Below are 24,441 nucleotides of genomic sequence, written 5' to 3'. Positions count from 1 at the left end.
CCTTCTTGATTTAGTAAATACTAAGGATTCTATAGTGCAATAAAAAATATTAAAACAATCTTTAAACTTTTTTGGGGGGTTCCTGCTCTCCCTCCCGTGTTTTCCAAGGGAGTAAAGCTGGGTTTTAGGTCACCTTTGGCACATCTTTAGACCTGGGGCTAACCCAAGCTTCTCTCTGTGCCCCCATCCTGACGGAAAACAGCACTAGGTGGGATCTGAGCTCTTGTGTCACTCCTCCCTTGGGAAATCCTCTCTTGCACAGCCCAGTGATATTTTGCTGTCATATAAAAGCAGCCCTTTGATGATGCCACAGCTGAGAGAAATTTCTCCATGTCTTGAAGAGTTTGGCGCTGCCAGCTCAGAGTGACGGCTCAGAAATCAAGGAGAGGCTCCTTGGTGGATTTCCTTTGGTTCCCGTCCCCATCCTCACATTTTCATCTTGGTTTGTGTTCTTTAATACTCCTGAAGATGTGTTCAGCTTTCCTGAACCCCGGAATTCTGCAGGGAATCACGATAATTCCTAAAAATTGGTTCGAAATATGGCGGCAGAATGGGTGGGGCCAGGCTCTGTTCCCAGGGAACAGGGCCAGGATGAGACGGAATGCCCTCGAGCTATTCCAGGGGAGGTTCAGGGTGGGAAATTTGGGAAAATTCCTCCTGGAAAGGGTGGACAAGGAGGTTTGGAGTGGCCACCCTTGGAGGTGTCCAAGGAATGACTGAACATGGCACTGGTCTGGTAGGAGGTGGACATCAACCAAAGATGGAACTCGATGACCTTGGAGATTTTTTCCAGCCTCAAGGACTGGATTTTATGATTCCAGGAATGAACAGAATCCTTCAGGAGGGAGGAGCTGAGCTAAACCAGGGTATAAAATAAAAACCTCGTGGCTTTCCAGCCGTCAGCTGACCACACCCCACCCCTCACTTGTTCATCCTGCAGCTCAAAGTCGTCACCTCCAGAGACCTCTGTGCCCCCCAGAGAACAACTGAACCCTTTTGTGCTCGAATTTCAGGTGCTCATCCAACCCTCCGTTTCACAACCCCGATTCATCAAACAATTACCTCCCAATTACCATAAAACCCTGTAATTGCTGCTCACGGACCCAGCTTGAGGAAGCCTAGGGAGGTAGAGGAGAGGATGGGACCAAAACAGCCCCACAGAGAAAGGAAATCCCAACAAAATTTGATGATGCAGGAGGATTTTAATAGGATACACTACGAATGACACCAAACAGACACTCCTTCCTTCAGCCCACTGTCCAAGAAGAATCCACCTTCCACCCATTGTTCTTCTCCTGTCAGGGCTGCACTGACAAACTCCATGCCAGGCCTTTCAAGCTGTTCTGTTTTTCTTCTCTTGGCACAATGGAAAGAAGGAGCTGGCACTGAAGGGTGACTAACAGAGGCTGTTGTTAATTAAAGACAAAGGGGGAATGCAGGGAAGAGGTGTGGGCCCAGTTCCCAGAAGTCCTGAGCCAGGGTGGCTCCTGTTGATGCTTTTGCCATCTCCAAAAGCCGGTCCCAGCTGCAGGTCTGGATCATGGGGTTCTATCTCCTGGGCCTGCGGATCTTCAGCTGCCTCAGTTTCCCAGGCGGGATCCACGGCTGCTGCTGGTGTAGAACTTCCTGAGGTAGCAGCCCCCCGAGGAGGAGCCCCCACATCCAGAGGAGCCCACCTTCCCTGACATGCCCCCAGAAGAGCTCCCACATCCGTAGGAGCCCCCAGATCCGTAGGAGCCCCCAGATCCATAGGAGCCCCCAGAACTATAGGAGCCCCCAGATCCATAGGAACCCCCAGATCCATAGGAACCCCCAATTCTGGACAGGCCACCAGAGTAGCCTCCCATCCCTGAGCCGTAGGGAGAACCACCGGAGGGCTGGGGCATGGATGATGTCACGATGCTTTCCTGGGGGCAGGAGCTCAGGATGGGGCCGGGGAAGGTGATCCACACGGGTGGGGCGTAGACGAGGGCCGTGGAGTCCCCGCACGAGGCCACGCAGGGGCCAAGGCCTCTGCTGTAGGCACAGGGCTCGGGACACACCACCTCGCAGCCGGGCAGGCACCGGGAGCTGATGCAGTTCATGGTTCTCAGAGCTGGAGGAGGAGCTGGAGAAGAGAAGATGGAGTCAGGGAATGTCAGGGACAGCAGATGAGGTCCTCGTCCTTCCTGCCCACGGAACTCTAGGATCCCGGAGGTTGGAAAAGAGCTCCAAGAGCATCGAGTCCCAGCTGTGCCCAACCCTCAACTGGTCACCCAGACCAGTGTCCACTCCTTCCTCAGACACCTCCAGGGGTGGCCACTCCAACCCTCCCTGAGCCTCTTCCAAGGCCTGGCTGCCCTTTCCAGGAGGAATTTCCCCAAATTTCCCACCCTGAGCCTCCCCTGGCACAGCTCAAGGCCATTCCCTCTTGTCCTGGCCCTGTCCCCTGGGATCAGATCCCAAATCTCCCCTGGAAGAGCCCGAATTTCCCCCTGAATCCACCTTTTCTCCAGGCTGAGCCCCCTCTAGCTCCCTCAGGATTCTCCAGACCCTTCCCCAGCTGCTCCAGCCCCTCAATGACCTTCCTGAGTTGGGGGACCAAGAACTGGCCACAGGATCGAGGTGTGGCTTCACCTCCTCCCTCAAATCCTCCTGTCCTGAGACACCATTTCTCCCTCCCCTGTAGAAGACACCTTGGACTTGGTTTTTCAGTAAACTTGAGCTTTAAATTTGCACCTCAAGCTTTGAAAAGCCACAAGAAAAATTCTAATAACTCCTAAAATTCTATCTTTAAATATCAGATTGATTTCTTCCAAGTGACTGCAGCGAGACTCCAACGAAAAGCAGGATTTCACTGTCACATCTCCCAGCTAAAATGCCCAAAATCAAGGAACGAGTCCTTTTTTAAAACTGTCGCTACAGAGAATGAGAGACAGCAAAGATCAGCTTAAATCCAACTCACCTGGTGTAGCAGGAGAAGTCAGGAGAAGGTTTGAGGAGACTCCTGAGATGTTCCTGCTTTTATACCTCTTTGGAGGCAGCTCCTGGGGTATGAAGCATCCCATAAAATCTCTCACCCTTACCAAATTCTGATTTTTTTCCTCTGTGTGACTCCTCTAACGCCTGTAATTATTTTCATAGTTTCCAATTAGCAAATCAACCCTCGACATATACAATCTGGCTCTCATATCATAAATTTGGCTTTTTTATTGTGTGGGAATTTTACAGCCTGGTTCCTATGCAACATCCCAGGGATGACTGGATTTACAATGGAACCTGACCCCTGCCTGTTATTTTTCATTAATGATTTAAGTGAGGCCTGGACAGATCAACCTTGCAAGTCTGCACGAAAGAACAGCTTGGGTTGATAATGAGATAATTTTGAAAGTCAAACTCATTTGTGAAGAATTTCAGGGGGAATTTCCTCATGGAAAGGGCTTTGGAAGGGGATGACCAGGGGGGTTTGGAGTCCTCATCCCTGGATGTGTCCAACGAAAAACTGGACATTGGTCTGGGTGACCAGGTGGTGGTGGCTCAAATGTTGGACTTGACGACCTTGGAGGGCTTTTCCAACCAAGATGGTTCCAAGGTTCCAAGTTTGGGATCCACCCTGGGGCACAAGGGCCTGGTGATCTTGGGCTGTGCCCTTGCAGTGGCACTGGTGACATCCTGCTGACAACACTGAGCTCAGCATCCCCGAAATGAGTTTTGATTAAAATTACTCAGAGGTTTCAGGGCTTAGAGGACTTCACGTGTCACTTCAATACCTTTTGAAACGTGTTTTGCTGTCTCATCCCCTCAATCAGTGGATGCAGGAGGGGTTGCAAAGAGCCCTGACCCCCATCCGAGGTCGGATGATTCTCTTTGGGAGGGATTTCACCCAAATCTGAGGATTACGCCCCAATTATGTGAGTGACATGAGGGGAGCCACCTTCCTGCGAGTCACTGAAGGAAAATAAACACAGAGATCAGCTCCTGTTTCTTTTGGAACCAGAATGATGCTGTAAGGATTTTCCTCCATGAAGTTTGAGACAAAAGGAGAATTCTGGGTGTTGGGTTTGTGCCACTCAAAGCAGGGCTGGAAAAGATCAGCAATTATGAGCTGAAATCAAAACAATGGCGAGGCTTAAGAGGATCTCTTTCTTTGTAAGTGATAAGAATTTAGTAAATAATGGGTGACATCACATCCTCCCTATTGTCTGAAAATGGGATAAAAGGGGAGAGATCTGAGAAATCTTCCATCCTTGCAGCTCCACTGATTTCTTCCCTCCAAGACAACGAGGTAAGTCTGACTTCATTGTACTCCTCAATACTTCGATATTTCTCCTTTTTTATCTTGCAAAATTCCAACAGTTTCAGAAAAGCTGAGGGAGAGAAGAGTGGATTTAGAAAAGCTAGGGGAAAGGGAAGAAGAGAGCAAGGAAGATTTTCCTTGGGGACTTTCTGAAGGCAAATCTTCCTGCAGATCTACTTGAAAAGGGAATTCATGGGACTGTTCTGGGCAAGGAATTGTTTAAGGATCAACAGTTCAGCCCCAGAGAAAAGGGGAAGTTTTGGGGTTTTTTGAGAGATTCAGAAGAAAAAGAGTTGTGGTGGTAGGAAAGGAAGAACTGAGAAGCCTCAAACAGGTCAGGAAGGAAGGAGATAGCAGGAAAAATGGGAATCTGTGAGGGAGGATTGAACTGGGAGCAGTTGGAGATGGACAAAGTGCAACTGGTTCATACTGGGAACCCGTGGCCTGACTGTCCTGCTTCCCTGACCTCGCATTTCCTCTCCCAGCTTGATCCCAAATCCCAAGCAATGATGTTGAACGTCGGCTCCGAGTGCCTGCCAGGCTGCGAGGTGGCCTGTTCCCAGCCCTGTGCCTACAGCAGGAGCCTGGAGCCCTGTGTTACCTCCTGTGGAGATTCCAGAGCCGTGGTGTTCCCTCCTCCCGTGGTCCTCACCTTCCCGGGCCCCACTCTCAGCACCTGCTCCCAGGAGAGCGTGGTGGGATCATCCCATCCCATGATTTTGGGTGCTCCCATCCCAAACATCTCTGATGAGTCCTACGGGGTGGGGGGCTCCTTTGGGGCTGGGAGCACGGTGGGGGTGGGACCCTCCTTCGGATCTGGGGGCTCCTTTGGCTACGAGGGCTCCTCGGGCATCAGGGGCCCCTTTGGATATGGGGGTTCCTTTGGTTACGGAATGCAGAATTCCCGCGGGTCCTGTGGCTACGGGGGCGTGCTGGGGGCGAAGGGCTCCTATGGGTCTGGGGGTGCCTTTGGCTACGGAGGCTCCTCAGGGATGGGCGGCTCCTGGTACAACCGGAGGTCCCGCAGCAGCCACCGCGGATCCTACCTGGCGAGCCAGAGCTCATCCTAAGGACAAACAACCCTAAGGATGAAAACCTGGGATCCAGATCCACGGCTGGGCCTGGAATTCTGAGCCTGCTCCCTGAAAACCAGGCCCACATCTCTTCCTGCTGTGCCTCATCTTCAATCAAACACCGTTCCGTGGGATGACGTCTCTCCTGGAACTCTTTAATTAATCTCGTCCTGTGTTCTTTCTGGTGGGGTGGAAATTTCTTCAGAATTCTATGTGGGGTTTTCTGTAAAGGCCCTGGCTTCACCTTGTGCAATGGCTTTTGTCACCCACAGGGGTGGCCTGGCCGCCCTGGGACCACCCATGAATTGCTCTGTTTTGTTTTATTTCATTTACTTTACCCTAATAAAAATCTTTCCAAATTGCATTGGCAGCTTCCTGGTTTTCCTTTCTGTGCAATCCCAGGATCATTTAGGCTGGAAAAGACCTCCAAGGTCATCAAGTCCAACCTTTGATCTCCACAAAATGAGGTCACCCCTAAGCATCCCAATCCTCCATTACCCTGCCTCCAAGGGTAAACTGGTTTTAACTGGGAGCTGCACCAGTCCATCCCCAGAGGTTTTTTCCAGCCTGTTGGAAATTATTCTGTGCTATTTATGTGGAATAGATCAGAAAGGGAAAATAGTTTATTGAGGAATTTCAGACTAAATATATTTGCATTAAAGCGGAAGTAATTCCCCTCTGATGAGAATTAATTACTGCACAAGGATTCCCTTCTTTCAGACCAGTTTGTAAGTGAAACTGTGGTGAAATAAAAGCCAGAACCCGGGGCTGTGATGCAACAGGGCTTTAATACAAACAAAAAGTGGGATGAGGCAGTGCAGAGACAAAGAACGGAATCTCCATGTCAGCATTCCCATTTCAGAATTCCCATTTCAGCATTCCCATTTCAGCATTCCCATTTCAGCCTGGACTCCAGTCCAGCAGTCATTCCTAGACATTCTTTTTCCAGCCGGACACTTTCACAGCCAAGTCCCATGACTGGTTTGACTCTTCGGGTTCAGGGAGTACAAAACACAACAGGAGCAAGGGACAAAGGGAGGGAACATCGGGATCCTAAGCCTTGGATAAAGCACAACAGGATCCAAACAACCCCAGCTCCGACTGGATCAGCTGGAGCAGAGACTGTTTGGAATTACTAGCTCTCAACTACTACTCTACATCCTATTTTTCCTTTGGACATTCCTCAGCTTTAAAGGGTTAAAAAGGCCCATAGTTCCCGTAGCGATACCTGTAGTACCCTCGGGAAAAATAGGGATAATAATTCCTACCGTAGCCTGAGAAATAGGAGCTGCGGTAGAGGCTCCCCAGCCGTGACATGCCGCCCCCGCAGGAGGAGCCCCCTCCCATTCCCCCGCAGGAGGAGCCCATTCCTCCCCCTCCCATTCCCCCGCAGGAGGAGCCCATTCCTCCCCCTCCAGATCCCATTCCTCCCCCTCCAGAGCCCATCCCGCCCCATCCCGATCCCGATCCCATTCCACCTCCTCCAGACCCCATCCCTCCACCTCCAGATCCCATCCCTCCTCCAGATCCCATCCCTCCACCTCCAGATCCCATCCCACCACCTCCAGACCCCATCCCACCTCCTCCAGACCCCATCCCACCCCCTCCAGACCCCATTCCCCCGCTGATTTCAGGGATGGACGACCCAACGATGCTCTCCGTGGGGCAGGAGCTGATGATGGGCCCCGGGAATGTCACGACCACAGGCGGGGCATAGACGATGGCTCGGGAGTCTCCGCAGGAGGCGACACAAGGCTCACTGCAGGCATCGACGTAGGGCTGGGAGCACGTCACCTCGCAGGGCGAAGCACAGCGGGCGCTGAGCAGTTGGCCATAGGAGGACATCGTTCCCGATCCAACCTGGAAGGACGAGAAGGTCCCAGCCCAGTGAAGGCATGGCCTGGGAAGGATGGGGAAGGATGGATTGGAAGGATGGGGGAAAATTCCTCAGTTCTGGAGTTATTTGTGTGTTTAATTCTTTAAGTGTCACCTTTTAAAAGGTGGTAAAAAATGTCCCCAGGTAAAAAATGTCCCCAGGTAAAAACTGTCCCCGTGTCCCCAGACTTCTCTATGAGAGAGGGAATCGGGGTGAAGAAAATGTGTTTTGTCCCTAAATTCTGAGGGATGAGGCTGAGATACCTGGTAGGAAATGGGAGGTGTAGGGGGATTATTCCCTTTGGAATTTGCTCAAAAGGGAGCTTGGAATGGGAATATGCTGGATGATGTTTGAATGGACAGGTGCAGATGTGTGGGATTAAATCATCTGAATAAATAAGTTTGTGGTTAAAAATAAAATAAAATAAAATAAAATAAAATAAAATAAAATAAATCATCATTTCTAAGGCACAATCGGCTTTTCCATAAATTGCACCAATCAAGGGAGATGAATTGTGGGGAAATGCTTCTGATTCTGTTCCCACTCCTCTCTAGTGTTCCATGGAATCATGGGATGGACCTTGAAGATCCAGTTCCGATCCCTGGCATGGGCAGGGACCCTTTCCATAGACCCCAAACCCTGTCCAAGCAGGCTTTGGACAGTTCCAGGGATGGGGCTGTCACGGCTTTTCTGGGAATTCCATTCCAGGGCCTCCGCACGCTCACAGGGAAGGATTTATCCCTAAAATCCCATCTAAACCTCCTGTCCATCAGTGTGAACCCATTCCCCCTTCTCCTGGCATTCCATCCCTTGGAAAAAGTCGCTCCCTGTGTTCCTCTTAGCTCCTTCAGGTCCTGGAAGGCCACAATTGGGTCACACCAAAGCTTTTCTGTATTTTTGTCCTGTCTCTATTCCCAGAATGAATTCTGGGAAGAACCTCCCTGTCCTTCTCCCACTTCATTCCCTTCCCTGTTCCTTTTGGGAATCAATCCCACCCTGATCACAGGTTTGGGGTGGCCCTTCTCCATAAATGAATGCTCAATTCCTAAAAATTCATCCCATCAACATTTTTATAACTCCCATTCCTTTCCCCACTTTTATCCACCTTAATCCCAAGCCCAACTTCCCACGCAAGAACGGGTTTGGAGAATAAACTCTACCCTTATTTAGGATAGGATATAAAACCTCAGTTCAAAGCTCCCCATAAACCAAATTACCTCTAATTAGGAGCTGATTCAGTTAAATCCGACTTACCCAGTCAGTGAGGAGAACGAGTCAGCAGAGGCAGCTCCAGGGCCACCAGTCAGGAGCACTTTTATATCCTGTCATGGAGAAGGGAAATTGGGAGCCACCTTGACGCAACCCCTTGTGAAATGGAATGTTTTCCCTGCTCCTGCCTCCCCTTGTCGCAACTGTTTTGATAACGCCTCAGGATTAGGAGATAATTCCCAGTCCCACACAGGGCGCTGCAGGTGCTTCACCCTTCCCAGGCCTTTGCTGGAAATCTCTCCATCCTGGGGGATGGAGGGGGGATTTTCCCTAAAAGCTGAGGGGGATTTTCCCTAAAATATTAATTTTGTGTGTCCGTGGTCACTTTATGTTCACCCCGTGGGTTTTTATGGAATTTCTGTCCTGGGACAGAAATTGCCAGGCCCACACGGGGATGTGGGATAATTCCCAGGCCTACACAGGGCACTGCAGGTGCTTCACCCTTCCAGGACCTTTGCTGGGAATCCCACCATCCACTGAGTGGGATTTTCCCTAAAACATTCATTTTGTGTGTCCGTGGTCACTTTGTGTTCACCCTGTGAGTTTTTATGGAATTTCTGACTTCTAAATTCCCAGGCCCACATGAGGGTGTGAGACAATCCCCAGGCCTGCAGGTGCTTCACCCTTCCAGGACCTTTGCTGGGAATCCCACCATCCACTGAGTGGGATTTTCCCTAAAACATTCATTCTGTGTGTCCGTGGTCACTTTGTGTTCACCCCGTGAGTTTTTATGGAATTTCTGACTTCTAAATTCCCAGGCCCACATGAGGGTGTGGGACGATCCCCAGGCCTGCAGGTGTTTCACCCTTCCAGGACCTTTGTAGGGAATCCCACTGAGTGGGATTTTCCCTAAAACATTCATTTTTCCTGGACAAGAATTCCATCAGAAATTCAGCTAAAAAAGGGCACCTGCCCAGGATTTGATATTTTATTTGCAATCCCTCATCTCAAGGGTCATCCCCTTCAGAATAAACACCAAAAAATTACTAAAAACCAGGAAGAAAAGGAATTTTCCTTTGGGGATCTGTTTTTTAGAGGCCAAGATGAGGAGGGGAATTTAGTTTAGGATTAGAGGACTCAGAGTAAACATTACCTGAAGTCCAGGCCCACAAACTGAGCTCAAAAAAATCCCCAGAGCCTGGAAAATGCTGATAATGTGATTTCCATGGTCACATTTATATTAACAAAAACCCTCTGCCTTCTCAGTTGTGGTGAATTATTAAAACGAAAGGAAAACACAAAAACAAAGCCCCAAATAAATTATTTTATTTACATTTCATGGCTCTGGAATCAATCTAATGAGCAGAGGAGACACATGAGAAGGACAGAACAGTCTGACTCACTTAATTTGTGGCAATTAAGAGCACCTATTAATTACAGTGATTGACATCTGAGGCAATTCCAGGAGTTACCAAACCCAATATTTGAAAAAAGCCCGTAAGAACCTCATCCCATTGTCTTGGAGGTTTTTTCAATGGAGAGAAAATTGATGTAAAACACAAAACTGCCCCAAAAAAATCCCTGGAGTTTGGTTTCTGGAATTGTGTTTTTTTCCCTGGAAGGTTTAATGGGATCCTTTCCTTGGTGGAATTTCACAGCCCCGATATTCCATGGAGATCCTTCCAAAAAAAATCATCTCCCAAATGCAAACCCCTGGCACAGGCCCAAAATTCCTTTCACAAGCCCTGAACCTGCCTCAGATCAAAGAGTTCTTTAAGGAGATAAACTCCCCAGCTGGAAGAGAAATCCTTCTGGAAATATGAATTAAATTTTTAAAAAATCAGGAATTTTGGCTTTTTTTGCAGGGGATTTGCAAGGAAAAAGGAACAACAAAGCAACATAATTTTTACATTAAAAAAAATGAACTTTAAAGAGCAGCACTTTGTGCTGAGGAGCTCCAGACTCACCTCAAACAAACCAGCTCCAGAGATTTACCTGGGACATTCCTCATCCTGTTTTTTCCTGGCACACTGATGTTGTTGTTGTTGTTGTTGTTGTTGATGTTGTTGTTCTCGTGGCTGCTAAATTGATTTTCTGGCTTTAGGAATTCCAGGGCTCTGCTCTGATCCTTCCCGGCTGCTTTGCATACAGAGATGAAATCAGAGGAAGCTGCTGCAGCTGCTTTGCTCTTCCCTATAATTTTCCAAATTGGGCTCCGAGGCCGCTTGGCAGAGAGGAAATCATTGGTGTCATCATCCCAGATGGGGGCAGAACACAATCCTCAACCCTCATTTTCCCCCAGATTTTATCGCGGCAGTTCCAGGCTGGGAAGGGAACAACCAACAACACCAGGCGGGAAAATAAACAGGCTGAAATTTGGGAATTCCTGCACGAAGCTGAGGCTGGTTTCGATCCTGGAATCTCAGTTTTGCAGCAGTTTCTGAGCTCTCACCTGGAATCCGATTTCCAAATCAAGGGATGATGTTTGGAGGTGTTTTTTCATTGGATAATTGTGAGATTGAAGAGGAAATATGAGATTAAATTAAATCAGCACCAACTGCTCATTAATTATTTGCTTTATTGCTCAGACCAGAGCATTTCTGTTCATTTCTGTTGAATTATGTACATTTATGTTAATTTCTGTCCATTTCTATCCATTTCTGTCCATTTCTGACCATTTATGTCAAACTTCAGTCCCTTTCTGCCCATTTCTGATGTGATTCCCCCCAATGTGATAATTCATCCTATTAAAAAATCAAGTTTTTGGCAGCCTCCCATTTCTTTCTGGACATCTCCGTCTCATCCCTAAGAATTTAAGGACAGAACACATTTTTACTTGGATTTCCTCTCTCATGGAGAGGTTTGGGGACATTTTTTACCACCAGCACCATGGAAGGCGGTGATTAAAGAATTAAACACACAAATAACTCCGGAACTGCGGAATTCTCCCCCACCACCCAACGAGATTTTGCTGGGAGCTCGGGGAATAATGACGGCACCCCAATTTCCTGGGAATCTTTCATCTTGGAAACAAAACCCAGCTAATGGTCTGTAATTCCCTGCATAAAACTCCAGGGAAGGTGGAATTGCAGCCCTAGGGGGCGAAGCCTGGAGTGCCTGGGCGTGATTTGGGTCTGTCTAAAAGCTGGGCCAGGTGTCCCTCTGGGGCCACCACCCAAATGCCTTCTCCAGGTCAGGGTCACCTCCAGGACTTCCCAGGATCTCGGAATATCCCGAGGTGGAAGGGAACACCAAGGATCAGACACAGAACCATCCCCAAGAGTCCCCAGAGTCTCATCTGGGGGTATTTTTGAGGTCCTGGAGCCCCCAGGTGTGGGCAAGGCGGGTGAAGATCTGATACGGCTCAGCCCAACCCCAAACTCCCAGAAGATTGAGAAGGAGATTTTGACCTTCACTGAGGAACTGGAGCATGGCCAGGGATGGGAACGGGGCTGGAGCAGCTGGAGAAGGGTCTGGAAAATGCTGAGGGAATTGGGGCATCTCAGCCTGGAGAAAAGGGGGATCCAGGAGGAATTTTGGGCACTTCCATGGGGGATTTGGGATCTAATCCCAGGGAACGGGACAGGACAAGAGGGAACGGCCTCGAGCTGTGCCAGGGGTGGTTCAGGGTGGGAAATTTGGGAAAATCCCTCCTGGAAAAAGGAAAAGGCCCAGAGAGGTTTGGAGTTCTGGAGGTGTCCGAGGAATTCCTGGACATTGGTCTGGGTGTCCAGGTGGGGATTGGACACAGCTTGGACTCAATGACCTCAGAACTCTTTCCCAACCTACAATATCCTGGGCTTCTAAAGAGCTGCAGGATCGGCTCCTCAGGAGGGTGAGTGCTCATGGGAGAAGTTTGGGGTTATTTGGGGCATCTTAGAAGTTCCACCCTTGCAAATAATTAATTTTACTATTTCATTAGTGCCTGTGGAATGAGCCAACGCCACGGAGCGAATTCCCATTCCTGTATCACCCCATGGCTCACTGAGGCGTGGTGCTAAGATCCAATTTAATCATCCATTAATGAGAAAGATATTAATTAAATCTTCATTTGCCTTCATTGCCTCATTAAAGCTGCTCGTCTCAGCAAGAAAATCTGGCAGCTTCCTCTGAGTTCCTTCAAGGATTAAACCTGGAGCTGGCGGCACAAAATCCTGTAAAATGAATTTATAGTTGGATTTAAGGAGGGAAAAGGAAATTTTCCCAGGGAAAAAAAAGTGCAGAGTTTTGTTATCCAGAGGAAATATTGGAAATTTTTGCCAGCTGAGATTATTTGTACAGCACTGATTAGTCCAGCTCAACAGGACCAAAGGTTCAGCTTGAATAAAAATCGGGTCAGAAATTCCAGTGCTCTCCTTGCTCCTGGAATTCATCAGGAATTGTAGTTATGGGAAAAGGGGGATGTGTTCAAGCAGAAGAAGGGGGAACTTAGGTGGGGTTTAGGGAAGAAATGGTTCCCTGTGAGGGTGGGGAGGCCCTGGAATGGATTCCCCAGAGAAGCTGTGGCCAGCATATCCCAGGAATTGTCCAGAGCCAGGTTGGAGCATCCTGGGATAATGGAAAGGAGCTGGAATAAGATGATTTTTAAGGACCTTCCCAACCCAAACCATTCCATGGTTTTATGATTCTTGGGCCTGAAAATGGGATTTCAGGAGGAAAAGCAGCCCTAAGGACTTTCCCAACCCAAACCATCCCATGGTTTTATGATTCTTGGGCCTGAAAATGGGATTTAAGGAGGAAAAGCAGCCCCATCCCTTCCCCTGGGGCTGGGCCAAGCCTTGGTCTCCCTGACCTCATCCTGAATTTTGCTGCCATGCAATATTGGGAATATAATGACAGGTTATTGGGAATAACCCTATTAATGCCTGGGTGTGCCCCAGCCTCAGATCCACCCTCTGCATGGAGAATCCTTGGGCAGGTTGGGACACTTTTGGGCACCAGATTGCCCCTAATGAATGAGTATTTTACTGGGCCAGGAGAGGGGAAAGGGAAAAGCCTGCGAGGAGGAGTTGTGGGATGGGATATCGGAAAGGGAATGAGGGATCTGGATCATGCTGGAGGTCCCTTCCATCCCAAACCATGCCAGGACTCCGTGAAGATCAGAAAAGGAGGAACAGCTGAGCTCCCTATGCAAGGCCATAAAAAATATGGGAGCACTGGGATAGAAGCAGGTGGGATGGGTTTGTGGGAGGTGGGAAAAGGGGGGAAAAGCAGGGAAAAAAGCCAAATTGGCGGAAAAATCCAGGGTTTCCTGATGCACCCTTGGTTTTCCAGGCTGCAAATAATAATAATCATCATCATCATCATCATCATCATCATCTTAGGTAGATGAGTGGACAGTGCTGATGGTTGTTTGAAATACTGATTTGGAACAAAAAAAAAAAAAAAAACATGGAATGGACCCAAACAAAATCTGTGGGGAAAAAAAAATCTGATCAACTGGACCCAAAAGGGATGAGTCTGATCCAAAAGGGATCCAGCTCTGAGTTCTTGGTGGAAAAACTGGTGGTTCTTCTCCAAAAAGTCTCAGTGAGGAGACTCCACAGGGGAATTTCGGGCACTTTCATGGGGGATTTGGGATCTGATCCCAAAGAACAGGGACAGGACAAGAGGGAGTGGCCTCGAGCTGTACCAGGGGAGGCTCAGAGTGGGAAATTTGGGAAAATCCCTCCTGGAAAAAGGGAAAAGGCCTTGGAAGGGGCTGCCCGGGGATGTTTGGAGTGGCCACCCCGGAGGTGTCCGAGGAATTCCTGGACATTGGTCTGGGGTCAGGCACAGCTTGGACTCTTTTCCAACCTCAACAGCTCAGGGATCTTCCTTTAAGGAAAAAAAGAAAAAAAAAACAAAACAAAACAAAACAAAACAAAACAAAAAAACCTATATAATATAAAAGGAACAATTCCCATTCCTCCTCTTCCTGAGCCCCGTGTGGAACTGGAGATTGTCCAACCCCTGGAGCTGGATGGGGTGGAGCCACTGGGGCCAATGAGTCAACCCCGAGGTCTTGGGGCCTGCCCCGCCCGTGACCTCATTGCCGGAGTTTTCCCAACCTTTTCCCCAAGAACCAAACAAGAAATGTGGGATCCGTGAGCTGCCCGCGGCTCACGGGCTGATCCTCCAAGATATTGGGATTGTTACATCACCACTGGGATCGGGATCGGGAATGGGGAAAGTGGGGCACATGCAAATGGGGTAAACAAAGGGATTTATGGGAGCTCCCGAAGTGGGAACTGCCATAAATAAAGGGAAATTTTTTTTCCCATAAGGGGAAAAATTTAAATGTGGATAGGCGGGGAATATTTGAGGGGATTGTTTCAGCAGGAACAGGTTTGTGGGGATTTGGAAGTGTGGAAAAACTTCCTGTTTCCCATCCAGATGCCCAGGTGAGGAGGGTGGGCACAGAGAAAGTGAAATCCAGCAAAAACACGGAAAAAGCCTCCTCGGAGGTTGGGATTGTTCCTTCTGGATGTTTAGGAGCTGTTTTAACACCCCTGACAAATTTTCCACAATCCCTTTTCCCCCAGAAGGGAACCCCCGGATTGGGGCTGGTCCCAGGAGGAGGAGCCCACCCTGAGGTTGGTTGGGAATTCCAAAATTCCAATCATTTAAGAGCGGCTCTCAAACCTCCCCGGCTCCAAAAAAAAAAAAAAAAAACAAACCTCAGGGATTTGGAATTTATCCAGATTTCCCAGTTAGGAGAATTTCCCTGGAAAAGAAAACCAGGAGAACACTGTGATAATGCAGAATAATTTTAATGGGAAGGGAAAGAATAAAATAAAATAAAATAAAATAAAATAAAATAAAATAAAATAAAATAAAATAAAATAATAAATTATGGGGCAAAGGACATAGGTCCAGGTGAAGATTCTTCACTTTTATCCTGGAATTTTGGAATGGTTTGGGTGGGATCATCCAGATCCATGGGCAAGGGACACTCCCACTATCCCAGGTTATTCCAAGCCCATCCAACCTGGTTTTGGACACTTCCAAGGTGGAAAATCCACATTTTTGTGGCCAAACTTTCCCGCTGGGTTAAGTTTTATATAAAAATCATTCATTTCCACATTTTTTCCCTTTTTATTAAAATTAAATATAAGGAGATCAGTTTATTCCCTTTCCAGACTTTCCTGCGGTGAAAGTGAAAGCCGGTAAATGGTGCCAGGATCGTGCTTGTATTTATCCCAATGAAAAGGGAATTTCCTGGTGAGTAATTCCCATAAAAGCTAAACTAGGCTTAATTAGGCCTGGCAGGCAAAGGCTTTGTCAGACCTGACCACACTTGGGGTGTTCCCCAATCTTGATTTTTCTGGAAAACCACGGAAGAACCACAGAATTGCTCCCACAAACCCAAGTCCAAGTGTCAGGTTATCCCAACATTTGAAATTGTTACTTAATGGCTTTATTCCACCACTTGGGAATGTCTGAGGGGGAAAAAAACAATTTAAAAAAAACCCAACCGTAAAAAAACCCCAATTTAAACTGAACTTAAATTCCCAAATCTGCTTTGGAGGAGCCTCCAGAGCCTTTGGATTGGGGTCGGATCTGCGTCACACTTCCAAGATCTCTTCTTCCTCCTTTGCTGCATCCGCATTTTCCGTTCCTGGCTTTTCTGCACCTGGAATTTGCTCCTGGCTCCCGTTCCCGGCCGGCTGCTGGCTCCCACAGCTGCTTCTCCGGCAGGGATGGATCCAACGGGAATTAAAAATGTAGGAGCAGCGCGACGCTCGCCGGGGGCCCAATTTTGGGACAAAACCCCCGGAACGCGGGATTGGCGCTCTGTGGGATCTCAGGGAGTTTTGGATTGTTCCCGCTCCCCCCTCCAGCATTCTCGAGGATCCCAGCACCATTCCTGAGGATCCCAGCAGGGTCTCCTGTGGGTCCACGCCGAGGACGGGCCTGGGGGTGAATTTTGGGACAAAAGCACCAGAATGTGGGATTTGCGCTCTGTGGGAGCTCAGGGAGGTTCCCGAGGATCCCAGTGCCGTTCCCGAGGATCCCAGCACGGTCTCCTGCGGGCAGGTGCTGAGGATGGGCCCCGGGAATGTCACGAGCACGGGAGGAGGGAAGATGATGACACGGGAAGCGCCGCAGGAGACGACGCACGGCTGGCTGGAGCCGGAGGCTGCCGGCCGCGGACACGGCCCCTGGAATTCCGAGCACATCTGGGAGGAACCAGGGAGAACCTGCAGCCAGAACAGTGAAAATATCCCAGAATTAGAACATTTATTCCTGTTTATTTGTAAATCCTGGTGAGGATAAAAACTTGCTCTACTTAATGTTTATTTTAATTTATTTTACCCGATTTAATCAAATTTTAAATTTTATTTTTAATTATTTCTCCTTTCTTTAAATTATCTCATTCTTTAATTTTATTTTTAAAATTCAGTTTAATTTCTGTCATATTTTTTAATTTAGTTTTAATTTTTTAAAATTTTATTCCATTTTCATTGTCATTTTTACATTTCCTTCAGTTTTTTAAATCTTATTTTTTAAAAGTCTATTTAGATTTCATTGCACTTTTAAAACTGAGGTTTTTAATTGTAGTTTTAAAAAAAATAATTTAACTTTTTATATGTTACTTTGCAACTGAACTCCCAGCTCAGTTTCCCTTTTTCCCCACCCGCCTCAACCATCCCAAAAAACCCCACCCTGGCTTTTTCCAGGCCATGATTCCAGGATTTTCCATCCCTTCCCAGATGATTTGTTTATCTCAGCCCGCCCAGACTGGGATAATTACCCGGAGCAGATTCCAGAGCCTGAGATCAGATCCGCGTCCGGAGCGCTCCCTTCACCCCGACAGCTCCAAAATCCATGGAATTCTGGAGAAATCCTTCCTCCAGATGAATTCCAGAGGGCCCAGAACTCCACAGGAAATTTTGGTGCCCAGATTTTTTTTCCCCTGGACCCTGAATCCACATTCTTGTGGAATTCATTCCAGAATTTCTCCTGGGATTTACTTGTCAGGGCTCAAAGCTGTGGGATGCAGATGATTCCCAAAAAAATCCCTGAAATTTTTGTCCCTGGAGGAATCCAGGCTCTTCCAGAGGCTCCTTTGGAGGTAGGTGTTGGGTTAAACTCCTCAAATTCATCAAATTCCTGGTTATTCTCCAAAGATTCCGCTGGAAAAGTCCAGGGGAATTCCATTATTTACGTGATGGGGATTTCCATGGAGATCAAATGGTTTTTTTAGACAATTCCCGAAGTTTTTGGGTGGGAAAACAACAGAATTGGAGTTTCTTCTTCCCAAAAAGTGCTACAAAAATGGGGTTTTGCACCAAAGAAATTTCCTTTTTGAGGAAAATGGGCTTGGTTTGGATCATTTGGGCAGGAAAATAAGGAGGAAAAAATATTTTCCTCACTTTTTATCCCATAGAAAATCAATTTGATTTGTGAATAATAAAATTTTTGGGGGGGAAAAAAAAGAGAAATTCCAGGTTTTTAAAATGGAAAAACACAGATCAAATGTTGCTGAGCATCCTGACCTTTAAAATCCCTTCCATCCCAAAACATTCCATGATTTTATGACAAACTCACACAAATCCCACCGGAATTACAATTAAAGTGACTTTTATTGTAATTGCCAGTCAATTGATAATAACAACATTCCAACAGAATTATTTTTGGATTTTTAACAAGAATTTTTAAGCCTGGACTCACCCCAAATATCCAACAAAATAATTCCCAGCAGGGAATCTCCCTTTGGAATTTTTGGAGCCACAGAATTCTCGTGAAACCCCAAATATTTATTTTGTTTTCCCATTTGTTTCCCCATTATTTATTTTGTTTCCCAATTACTTATTTCGATTTCCCCCAAATTATGGGATGGAAGGGAGAGGGACTTACCAATATTCCAGGAAGGAATTGCCGGGAATGTCCGGGGGAGCCCCAAATCCTTGGAGATTTATAAGAACTCTCGAACTTCCAGGAAGCTGAGGCAGCCTTTGGGCGCGAGGGTTTAATTGCCCTCCCCTCATGTGTAATAAACTTAATTACCAGTAATTATTTCAGGGTTGTTTACCCACATGATTCCCTTTTCCATGGGAATTTTTGGAATGGAATGGGAATGGGAATTTTTGTCACATCCCCCATATTCCTGTTGTTGATTTTTTGTTTTGTTTTCTTTTGTTTTTTTTTTCAGGAAAAGTGAATTTTGGAGGAGATTTTACCATTTCTGCCTGGATTTCCAACCTTTGGATGGTTTGGGTGGGAAGGGGATTAAATCTCATCCTATTCCAACTCTTTTCCAGGGACGGGGACGCTTCCCGCTCTCCCAGCTTGCTCCAAGCCTCATCCCAATTTTTCCTTGGGCTAAAAATGCCTCAAGGAATTAAATATTAAATATTATTTTTTTAATTTAAAAAAATAATTTTAAAAACATTAATTTTTAAAAACTCAATTTAAAAGTTTAAAAAGTTTATAGCAAATAAAAAATTAATTTAAAAACATTTAAACATTAAAGTCTTAAATATGAGGGGAAAAAAATTCATCCTGTGGAAGCTGGAAAAATTTGATGAATTTCATGGAGTTTTGCTGATTTTCTGAGGATTTGGGTGAATCCCAGAATTCCGGGATGGGTGTTTTATGGAAGTAACTGGGAATTTTATGGAATTCTTTGGGTAATTTGGGGATTCTTCAGGCGGGAAGGGATCACGCTCAAAGGATTTTCAGGATCCCTCGGGAATATCCCCACTGCGGGAGATCCCAACATTCCCTGGACAATCTGTTCCAGTGGAAGTTCATGGGAATCCATTCCTGCCCCTGGAAATTCCCCCAGGCTGAGCCGGAGCCACAATTCTGAGGTGATTTTTGAGGAGAAATCGATCGCTTTGCTTCATGAATATGCAAAACAGCCGGAGTTAGGCGGGAGAACAACATCCTGTTTATTCCAGGGGGGAATATTCCAGAGCTGCTCCGAGCCCCGAGGGGTTTTCCTGGGATCATTTGTTATTTCTATCACGAGGAGAAAACACTTTGCATGCATAAATTACTCGCGAATATTCCCGACGTGGTTTTTTTTTTCATCCCCGAGTTGTGTGGGAACCTCGTTATCGGGATCATTTCCCTCATCCCGTCCCAAAAGACAACGCCAGGTTCTCACAGAGTTTTCCAAAAAAAAAAAAAAAATAAATAAAAATCAGGGTTTGAATGCCTCCTTCCCAATCGAGGCCGATCCGGTCGAGATTTATTATCGGGATTATGATTTCATGCTGGAATATGATTATTTATGATTGTAATCTGATTTTTTGGGATTCGGGAATCGGACTTTTTAGGATGAGGGTGGAATTTTTTGGGATTCGGGAAAGGGATTTTTTGGGATGACGATGGAATTTTTTGGGATTCAGGAATGGGATTTTTTGGGATTCGGGTAGGATTTTTTGGGATTCGGGAATGGGATTTTTTGGGATTTGGGAATGGGATTTTTTTGGGATTCGGGAAAGGGATTTTTTGGGATTTGGGAATGGGTCTTTTTGGGATGAGGGTGGAATTTTTTGGGATGAGGGTGGAATTTTTGGGGATTCAGGAAAGGGATTTTTTCGGATTCGGGAAAGGGATTTTTTGGGATTTGGGAATGGGATTTTTTGGGATTTGGGAAAGAGATTTTTTTGGGATTCGGGAACTTTTGGGATGAGGATGGAATTCCCGGCGCAGTTCGCCCCTGTGGCCACCAGGCGGCAGCACCGCCCCGCGGCGCGTTCGGGGTTCCCTGTGGCCTTTTCCAGGTCTCCAGATTTTCCCAGGAAAAATCCCACCCGGAAAACCTCGGGATGAGGGCGGGACAGGGAGCAGGAGAGCCTGAGCATCGTCCTCGTGTGGAGACGCCGGAATTACAGCAAAATTTCACTGCTGCTTTGGGATGCCGGGTTTTTATTTTGTCATCTCAACACAACTCTGTTATCAGCAGCAAATCCAAGGAATCGGAGCTCAGATTTTTACAATTTAACCTTTTCCTGCTGATCCATCCCGTCCTCCCCATTTTTTTTTCCCTCCTTCTGGGAGGAAAGGCGGAGGGAATTGGGAATTTTCAGCCTGGAGAAGCTTTGGGGTGACCCCGCTGCGGCCTTGAAGGGGCTGCAGGGAACATGGGGAGAGATTTTAATTTTTTTTTCCCAAGGGCCTGGAATGCCAGGAAAAGGGGAATGGGTTCAGCTCAACAGGGAGAAGTTTATGATGGATTCCTGAAGAACATCATCCCCCCCCCCAATAAATCCCTGGTAGTGAACCCAGCCCTAAAATTGTGATTATTTCCATTATTTTACACAAAAGGAGCGGTGTAACAACAGGGGAAGTTTTTTTGTTTTGGTTTGTTTTTTTCCAGCAGCAGGAATTAGAAACTCTTTTCAAAGATGGAAAATAAATCAGGCAGAGAGCAGGAATCAGCTGTAAACCTGAGTTTAATGTGAGTGGTACAACCAGAGGAGAATTGATCCCACAACATAAAAACAGGGTGCAGACCTTGGCACAAAGGCATTGGGGTGAGGCTCCAAGTGGCTCAGAGCTCCTCAACCTCCCCCCAAAACCTTCCCAGTGCTGGAAAATCCGAATTTTGGGGTCGAATAAAACGGGGGATTCTCTCTGTGAGCTGAACATGGGGGTAAAACCAGGCTTGGGGGGCAGGACGGGGAATGGAGGGGGGATCACCCCAAACCAAACTTGGGCTCCAAGGAGGGGAAATCACCCGAAATCTGGGCTCCAACGAGGGGGCATCGCCCCAAACCTGGGCTCCAAGGAGGGGGGATCACCCCATGGGCATCACCCCAAACCTGGGCTCCAAGGAGGGGGGGATCACCCCAACCCTAGGCTCTGAGGGGGGATCACCCCAACCCTGGGCTCCGAGGGGGGATCACCCCAACCCTGGGCTCCAAGGGGTGGGGGTTCCTCCCAACCCTGGGCTCCAAGGAGGGGGCATCACCCCAAACCTGGGCTCCAAGGAGGGGATGATCACCCCAAATCAGGGCTCCAAGGAGGGGAGGATCACCCCAACCCTAGGCTCTGAGGGGGGATCACCCCAACCCTGGGCTCCAAGGAGGGGGGTTCCTCCCAACCCTGGGCTCCAAGGAGGGGGGCATCACCCCAAATTTGGGCTCCAAGGAGGGGGCGATCACCCCACGGCGATGACCCCAACCCTGGGCTCCATCCACCGCGGCATTCCCGACTTTCCCCGCCCCTCCCTCACCAGAGCCACTTGGAAGCGCAGCGACTTTTCTTGGCGTGGCCGGAGCGCTTGGTCCCGGCCGGGGCCAGCCGGGAGGGCCGCGGGGCGCCCCGGGGGTGGTGGCCACAGCGGGACTTGCTCAGGTGCTGCGCGGAGCAGCTCCTGGCCTTGCTCCCCTCCAGCGGCGGCGAGCCCTTGGCCACCGCCCGCAGCGGGGGACACTCCCTGGTGGCCTTGGCGACACCGCGCGTGGCGGGGGCGCTGCTCAGGCGCTGCTCCGAGGAGCAGCAGGTGACAAATTCCTGCGTGGGGTACCCCTTGGAGCAGCGGTGCGGGGCGACCCCGACCAGCTGCTCCTGCAGGAAGGAGCGGGTGACGCTCTGCTGCGGGGGACACTCGGTGACCCCTCGGAGGGGCAGCGAGTAGCCGCTGGTCAGCTCGGGGCGGCGCGGGGGGCTCGTGGCCACCTTGCGCGGGCGGCACTCGCCTCGGCACGACGCCGAGGAGCAGCGGATGCCGCACGGGGGGAAGCGCAGCCGGCCGGGCTCGGGGCAGCGCGGCGCGCACGGCGGGAGGCTCCTGGCCACGCGTTTCTTGTCGCCGCGGGGGCTCTGCGGGGTCGCCGGGGGCTGGAGGACGCCGGAGCCCCTCGGGCGGGGCAGCAGCCGCGTGGTCTCGCAGGGCTCGGGGTAGAGCAGCAGGCACTTCTGCACCAGCGGCTGGCACGGCAGCAGCGGCACCGCGGTGGCACCTTGGGGACAGCTCTGCCAGCGGGGCACCGGGCCCTTGGTGATGCTCAGGGGGTGGCAGGTGTTGGCGAAGGGCTCGGGGTGAGCAGGGCACGGCGGGAGCAGCTCGGGGATGAATTTGGGGCCCGGCAGGAGGAGCGGCGGGCAGCACTCGCCGGGGCAGCGCATGGCGGAGCGCGGCTCAGAGCTGCGCGAAAGCAGCGATTTTTTTGGGGTGATTCAGCACCAAAACTCGCCCGCACGCCCCGCTCTCCTCGCGGGCCGTGACTCAAAGCGGGGCGTGTTTGGGAGGGGAGAGAAAATTCCGTCCTCGGCTCCGGGCTCTGCTCTCGAAAGCCTGAAAAAAATCCGGAATTTCAGCCAGGCCGGTTCGTGGCACCCTCCAAACCGCGGCGCTTGCCCCTCCCGAGCACCTCGGGGCCCTCCCTGGGTCGCCCTTTCAAGTTGAGCTCCTGCGAGATGAAAGAGGAGCCAAAATGACGGGTGTGGCCACCCGGTAATAGTCGGGTGTGGCCACGGAGCCGCGCCGAGGCTCAGGAGAGGTTTGGGGCTCTCTGGAGCCCCGATCCCACAGGGGTTTGGGGTCTGGGATGGGGCAGGAGCAGCCCTGGCTCCCTGTCAGGACAAATCCCGATTTGTTGTGTTTTGGGTTTTTTTGGTTTGGTTGTTTTTTTGTTTTTTTTTTTTTTTAGGAAAGGCAGCAAAATATTTGGTGGAGGGAAGGCAAAAATCAAGGCAAAACCCCAGGCGGATAAAAGGGTTAAATATCCCAGAAGATTTGGGGTGCGAAGGGACCCGGAGCAGGTGACACAGGGTTGGGAATGGCTCCATCTGCGCTGATTTTGGGAGAATTACACCCAATAAATCAGCTCCCAGGGCTGCACCACTTTTCTCCTCTGAAAAGTCTCCCTTCTCCTTGGAAATCGCAGGAAAAAAACATCCCGCTCCAGAAAAAAATCCAGTTTTAGGGAGTTTTCCCATGTTTAAACAGGATTATTTTGACCAAAAATGGTTTCATTCCAATATTTCTTTGGAGAGTAAAGCATTAAATAAATAAAAAATCTACATTGTAGATTGCAAAATAAAAATTAAAATTAAAACTTTAGATTGTCAGAGCACCCCGAATTCTGATCATTTCAGGATTTAAGGTTTCGTCTTCCCAAATCCTAAACCGGGACAGAGTCACGTGCCCGGCTCATTATGAAAACTCGTTATCGCCACAATCAAAACAATCATTGTCCAATAAAAACTACGCCGGGAAAACAAAGGCAGCAATTACCGCAAGAGCTGAAGCTCATGAGAACAAAACGCCTCTTAATTAGGGGGATTGTTTGCACTTCCCACTCGTCTTTAGGGGGTTTAACCGGGAATTTTTAGGAATTGGGGATTATTTTTTCCCGTCTGAAATCCCGTCACCTCTGGTCCGGAAAAAAAAAAAAAAAATCCTTGCTCTGGGGAAAAAAATTTCCTCTGGTCGGGAAAAAAAAAAACTCCTCTGTTTGAAATTCCATAAAAGCAGCAGGGAATTCCTCCGGTTCCTCTGGAGGAGCTGCCCCGGCTCTTCCCATCCCACACCCGATTCCCGTCGGGATCCAGCCCTTTATGGAGCCAAATCCCACCGGGAAAAAAAGCAGGAAAAAAACCCCAAAAATCCCATTCCCTGTGGAATTCCTTCCCCATTTCTCCTCAGCGCAGCTCCCGCCGGAAGAGCCGCGCATCCCAAAAGGCTGGAGGAGCTTTCGGGGATAAAAAGGAGAATTTTGGGAGTTCCAGGACTTACCCAGGTCATGAGGGGGAAGAGCCGGAGAGAAGAGCCCGGGAAAGGCCCGGGCTGGCCGGGTTTTTATGGAGCTCGGGAATGCCCCAGGGAATTTTTGGGAGGTTGGGTTTGGCTTTAATTGCACCCCAAAGCCGGCCACGTGCGGCTCCGGCTCCCAGGGATGTCCTGGATCCCCGGGATCCGAGAGGCTGGGCCAGCAAAAAAAACCCTGCAAAATCAGAGATCCTCAGGGATGCCGGAGTTTCCCGAAATTCCAGCCGGAACAGCCCTTTCTAACCCCTCAAAAAAACCATACAAACAAAGGAAAAATCATGGAAAACCGAGG

At 48.9% G+C, this 24,441-nt stretch overlaps 4 protein-coding genes across 4 annotated transcripts; 1 reads left to right on the top strand and 3 right to left on the bottom strand.

The window, feature by feature from the left end:
- Nucleotides 1-1,580: 1,580 nt before the first annotated feature.
- On the bottom strand, nucleotides 1,581-2,084 carry LOC137463516 (claw keratin-like). The gene has a single exon (XM_068174754.1). The coding sequence runs from the start codon at nucleotides 2,082-2,084 to the stop codon at nucleotides 1,581-1,583; it is 504 nt and encodes a 167-aa protein (XP_068030855.1).
- Nucleotides 2,085-4,785: 2,701 nt separating this feature from the next.
- LOC137463515 (scale keratin-like) lies at nucleotides 4,786-5,346 on the top strand. The gene has a single exon (XM_068174753.1). The coding sequence runs from the start codon at nucleotides 4,786-4,788 to the stop codon at nucleotides 5,344-5,346; it is 561 nt and encodes a 186-aa protein (XP_068030854.1).
- A 1,200-nt stretch (nucleotides 5,347-6,546) lies between these two features.
- On the bottom strand, nucleotides 6,547-7,194 carry LOC137463514 (feather keratin B-4-like). The gene is made up of 2 exons (XM_068174752.1): nucleotides 6,951-7,194; nucleotides 6,547-6,623 (listed from the first exon to the last, which is right to left on the bottom strand). The coding sequence occupies exons 1-2, from the start codon at nucleotides 7,192-7,194 to the stop codon at nucleotides 6,547-6,549; spliced, it is 321 nt and encodes a 106-aa protein (XP_068030853.1).
- Nucleotides 7,195-21,586: 14,392 nt separating this feature from the next.
- Nucleotides 21,587-24,166, bottom strand: LOC137463477 (keratinocyte proline-rich protein-like). The gene is made up of 2 exons (XM_068174693.1): nucleotides 24,117-24,166; nucleotides 21,587-22,523 (listed from the first exon to the last, which is right to left on the bottom strand). The coding sequence occupies exon 2, from the start codon at nucleotides 22,502-22,504 to the stop codon at nucleotides 21,605-21,607; it is 900 nt and encodes a 299-aa protein (XP_068030794.1). The 5' UTR covers nucleotides 22,505-22,523; nucleotides 24,117-24,166; the 3' UTR covers nucleotides 21,587-21,604.
- Nucleotides 24,167-24,441: the final 275 nt, after the last annotated feature.

Source organism: Anomalospiza imberbis, chromosome 29 (assembly GCF_031753505.1).
Source record: "Anomalospiza imberbis isolate Cuckoo-Finch-1a 21T00152 chromosome 29, ASM3175350v1, whole genome shotgun sequence".
Taxonomy (NCBI): domain Eukaryota; kingdom Metazoa; phylum Chordata; class Aves; order Passeriformes; family Viduidae; genus Anomalospiza; species Anomalospiza imberbis.
The sequence above is the reverse complement of the archived record's forward strand: the minus strand, read 5'-3'. Positions and strand labels throughout refer to the sequence as shown.

Excerpts from the sequence above, each read along its gene's own strand:
- LOC137463477 (XM_068174693.1), bottom strand. The coding sequence starts at position 22,504 with ATGCGCTGCCCCGGCGAGTGCTGCCCGCCGCTCCTCCTGCCGGGCCCC.
- LOC137463516 (XM_068174754.1), bottom strand. The coding sequence starts at position 2,084 with ATGAACTGCATCAGCTCCCGGTGCCTGCCCGGCTGCGAGGTGGTGTGT.
- LOC137463514 (XM_068174752.1), bottom strand. The coding sequence starts at position 7,194 with ATGTCCTCCTATGGCCAACTGCTCAGCGCCCGCTGTGCTTCGCCCTGC. Across the intron at positions 6,624-6,950 it reads GGGAATGGGGTCTGGAGGGG|GCTACGGTAGGAATTATTAT; the intron begins GTGGGATGGGGT and ends CCTATTTCTCAG.
- LOC137463515 (XM_068174753.1), top strand. The coding sequence starts at position 4,786 with ATGTTGAACGTCGGCTCCGAGTGCCTGCCAGGCTGCGAGGTGGCCTGT.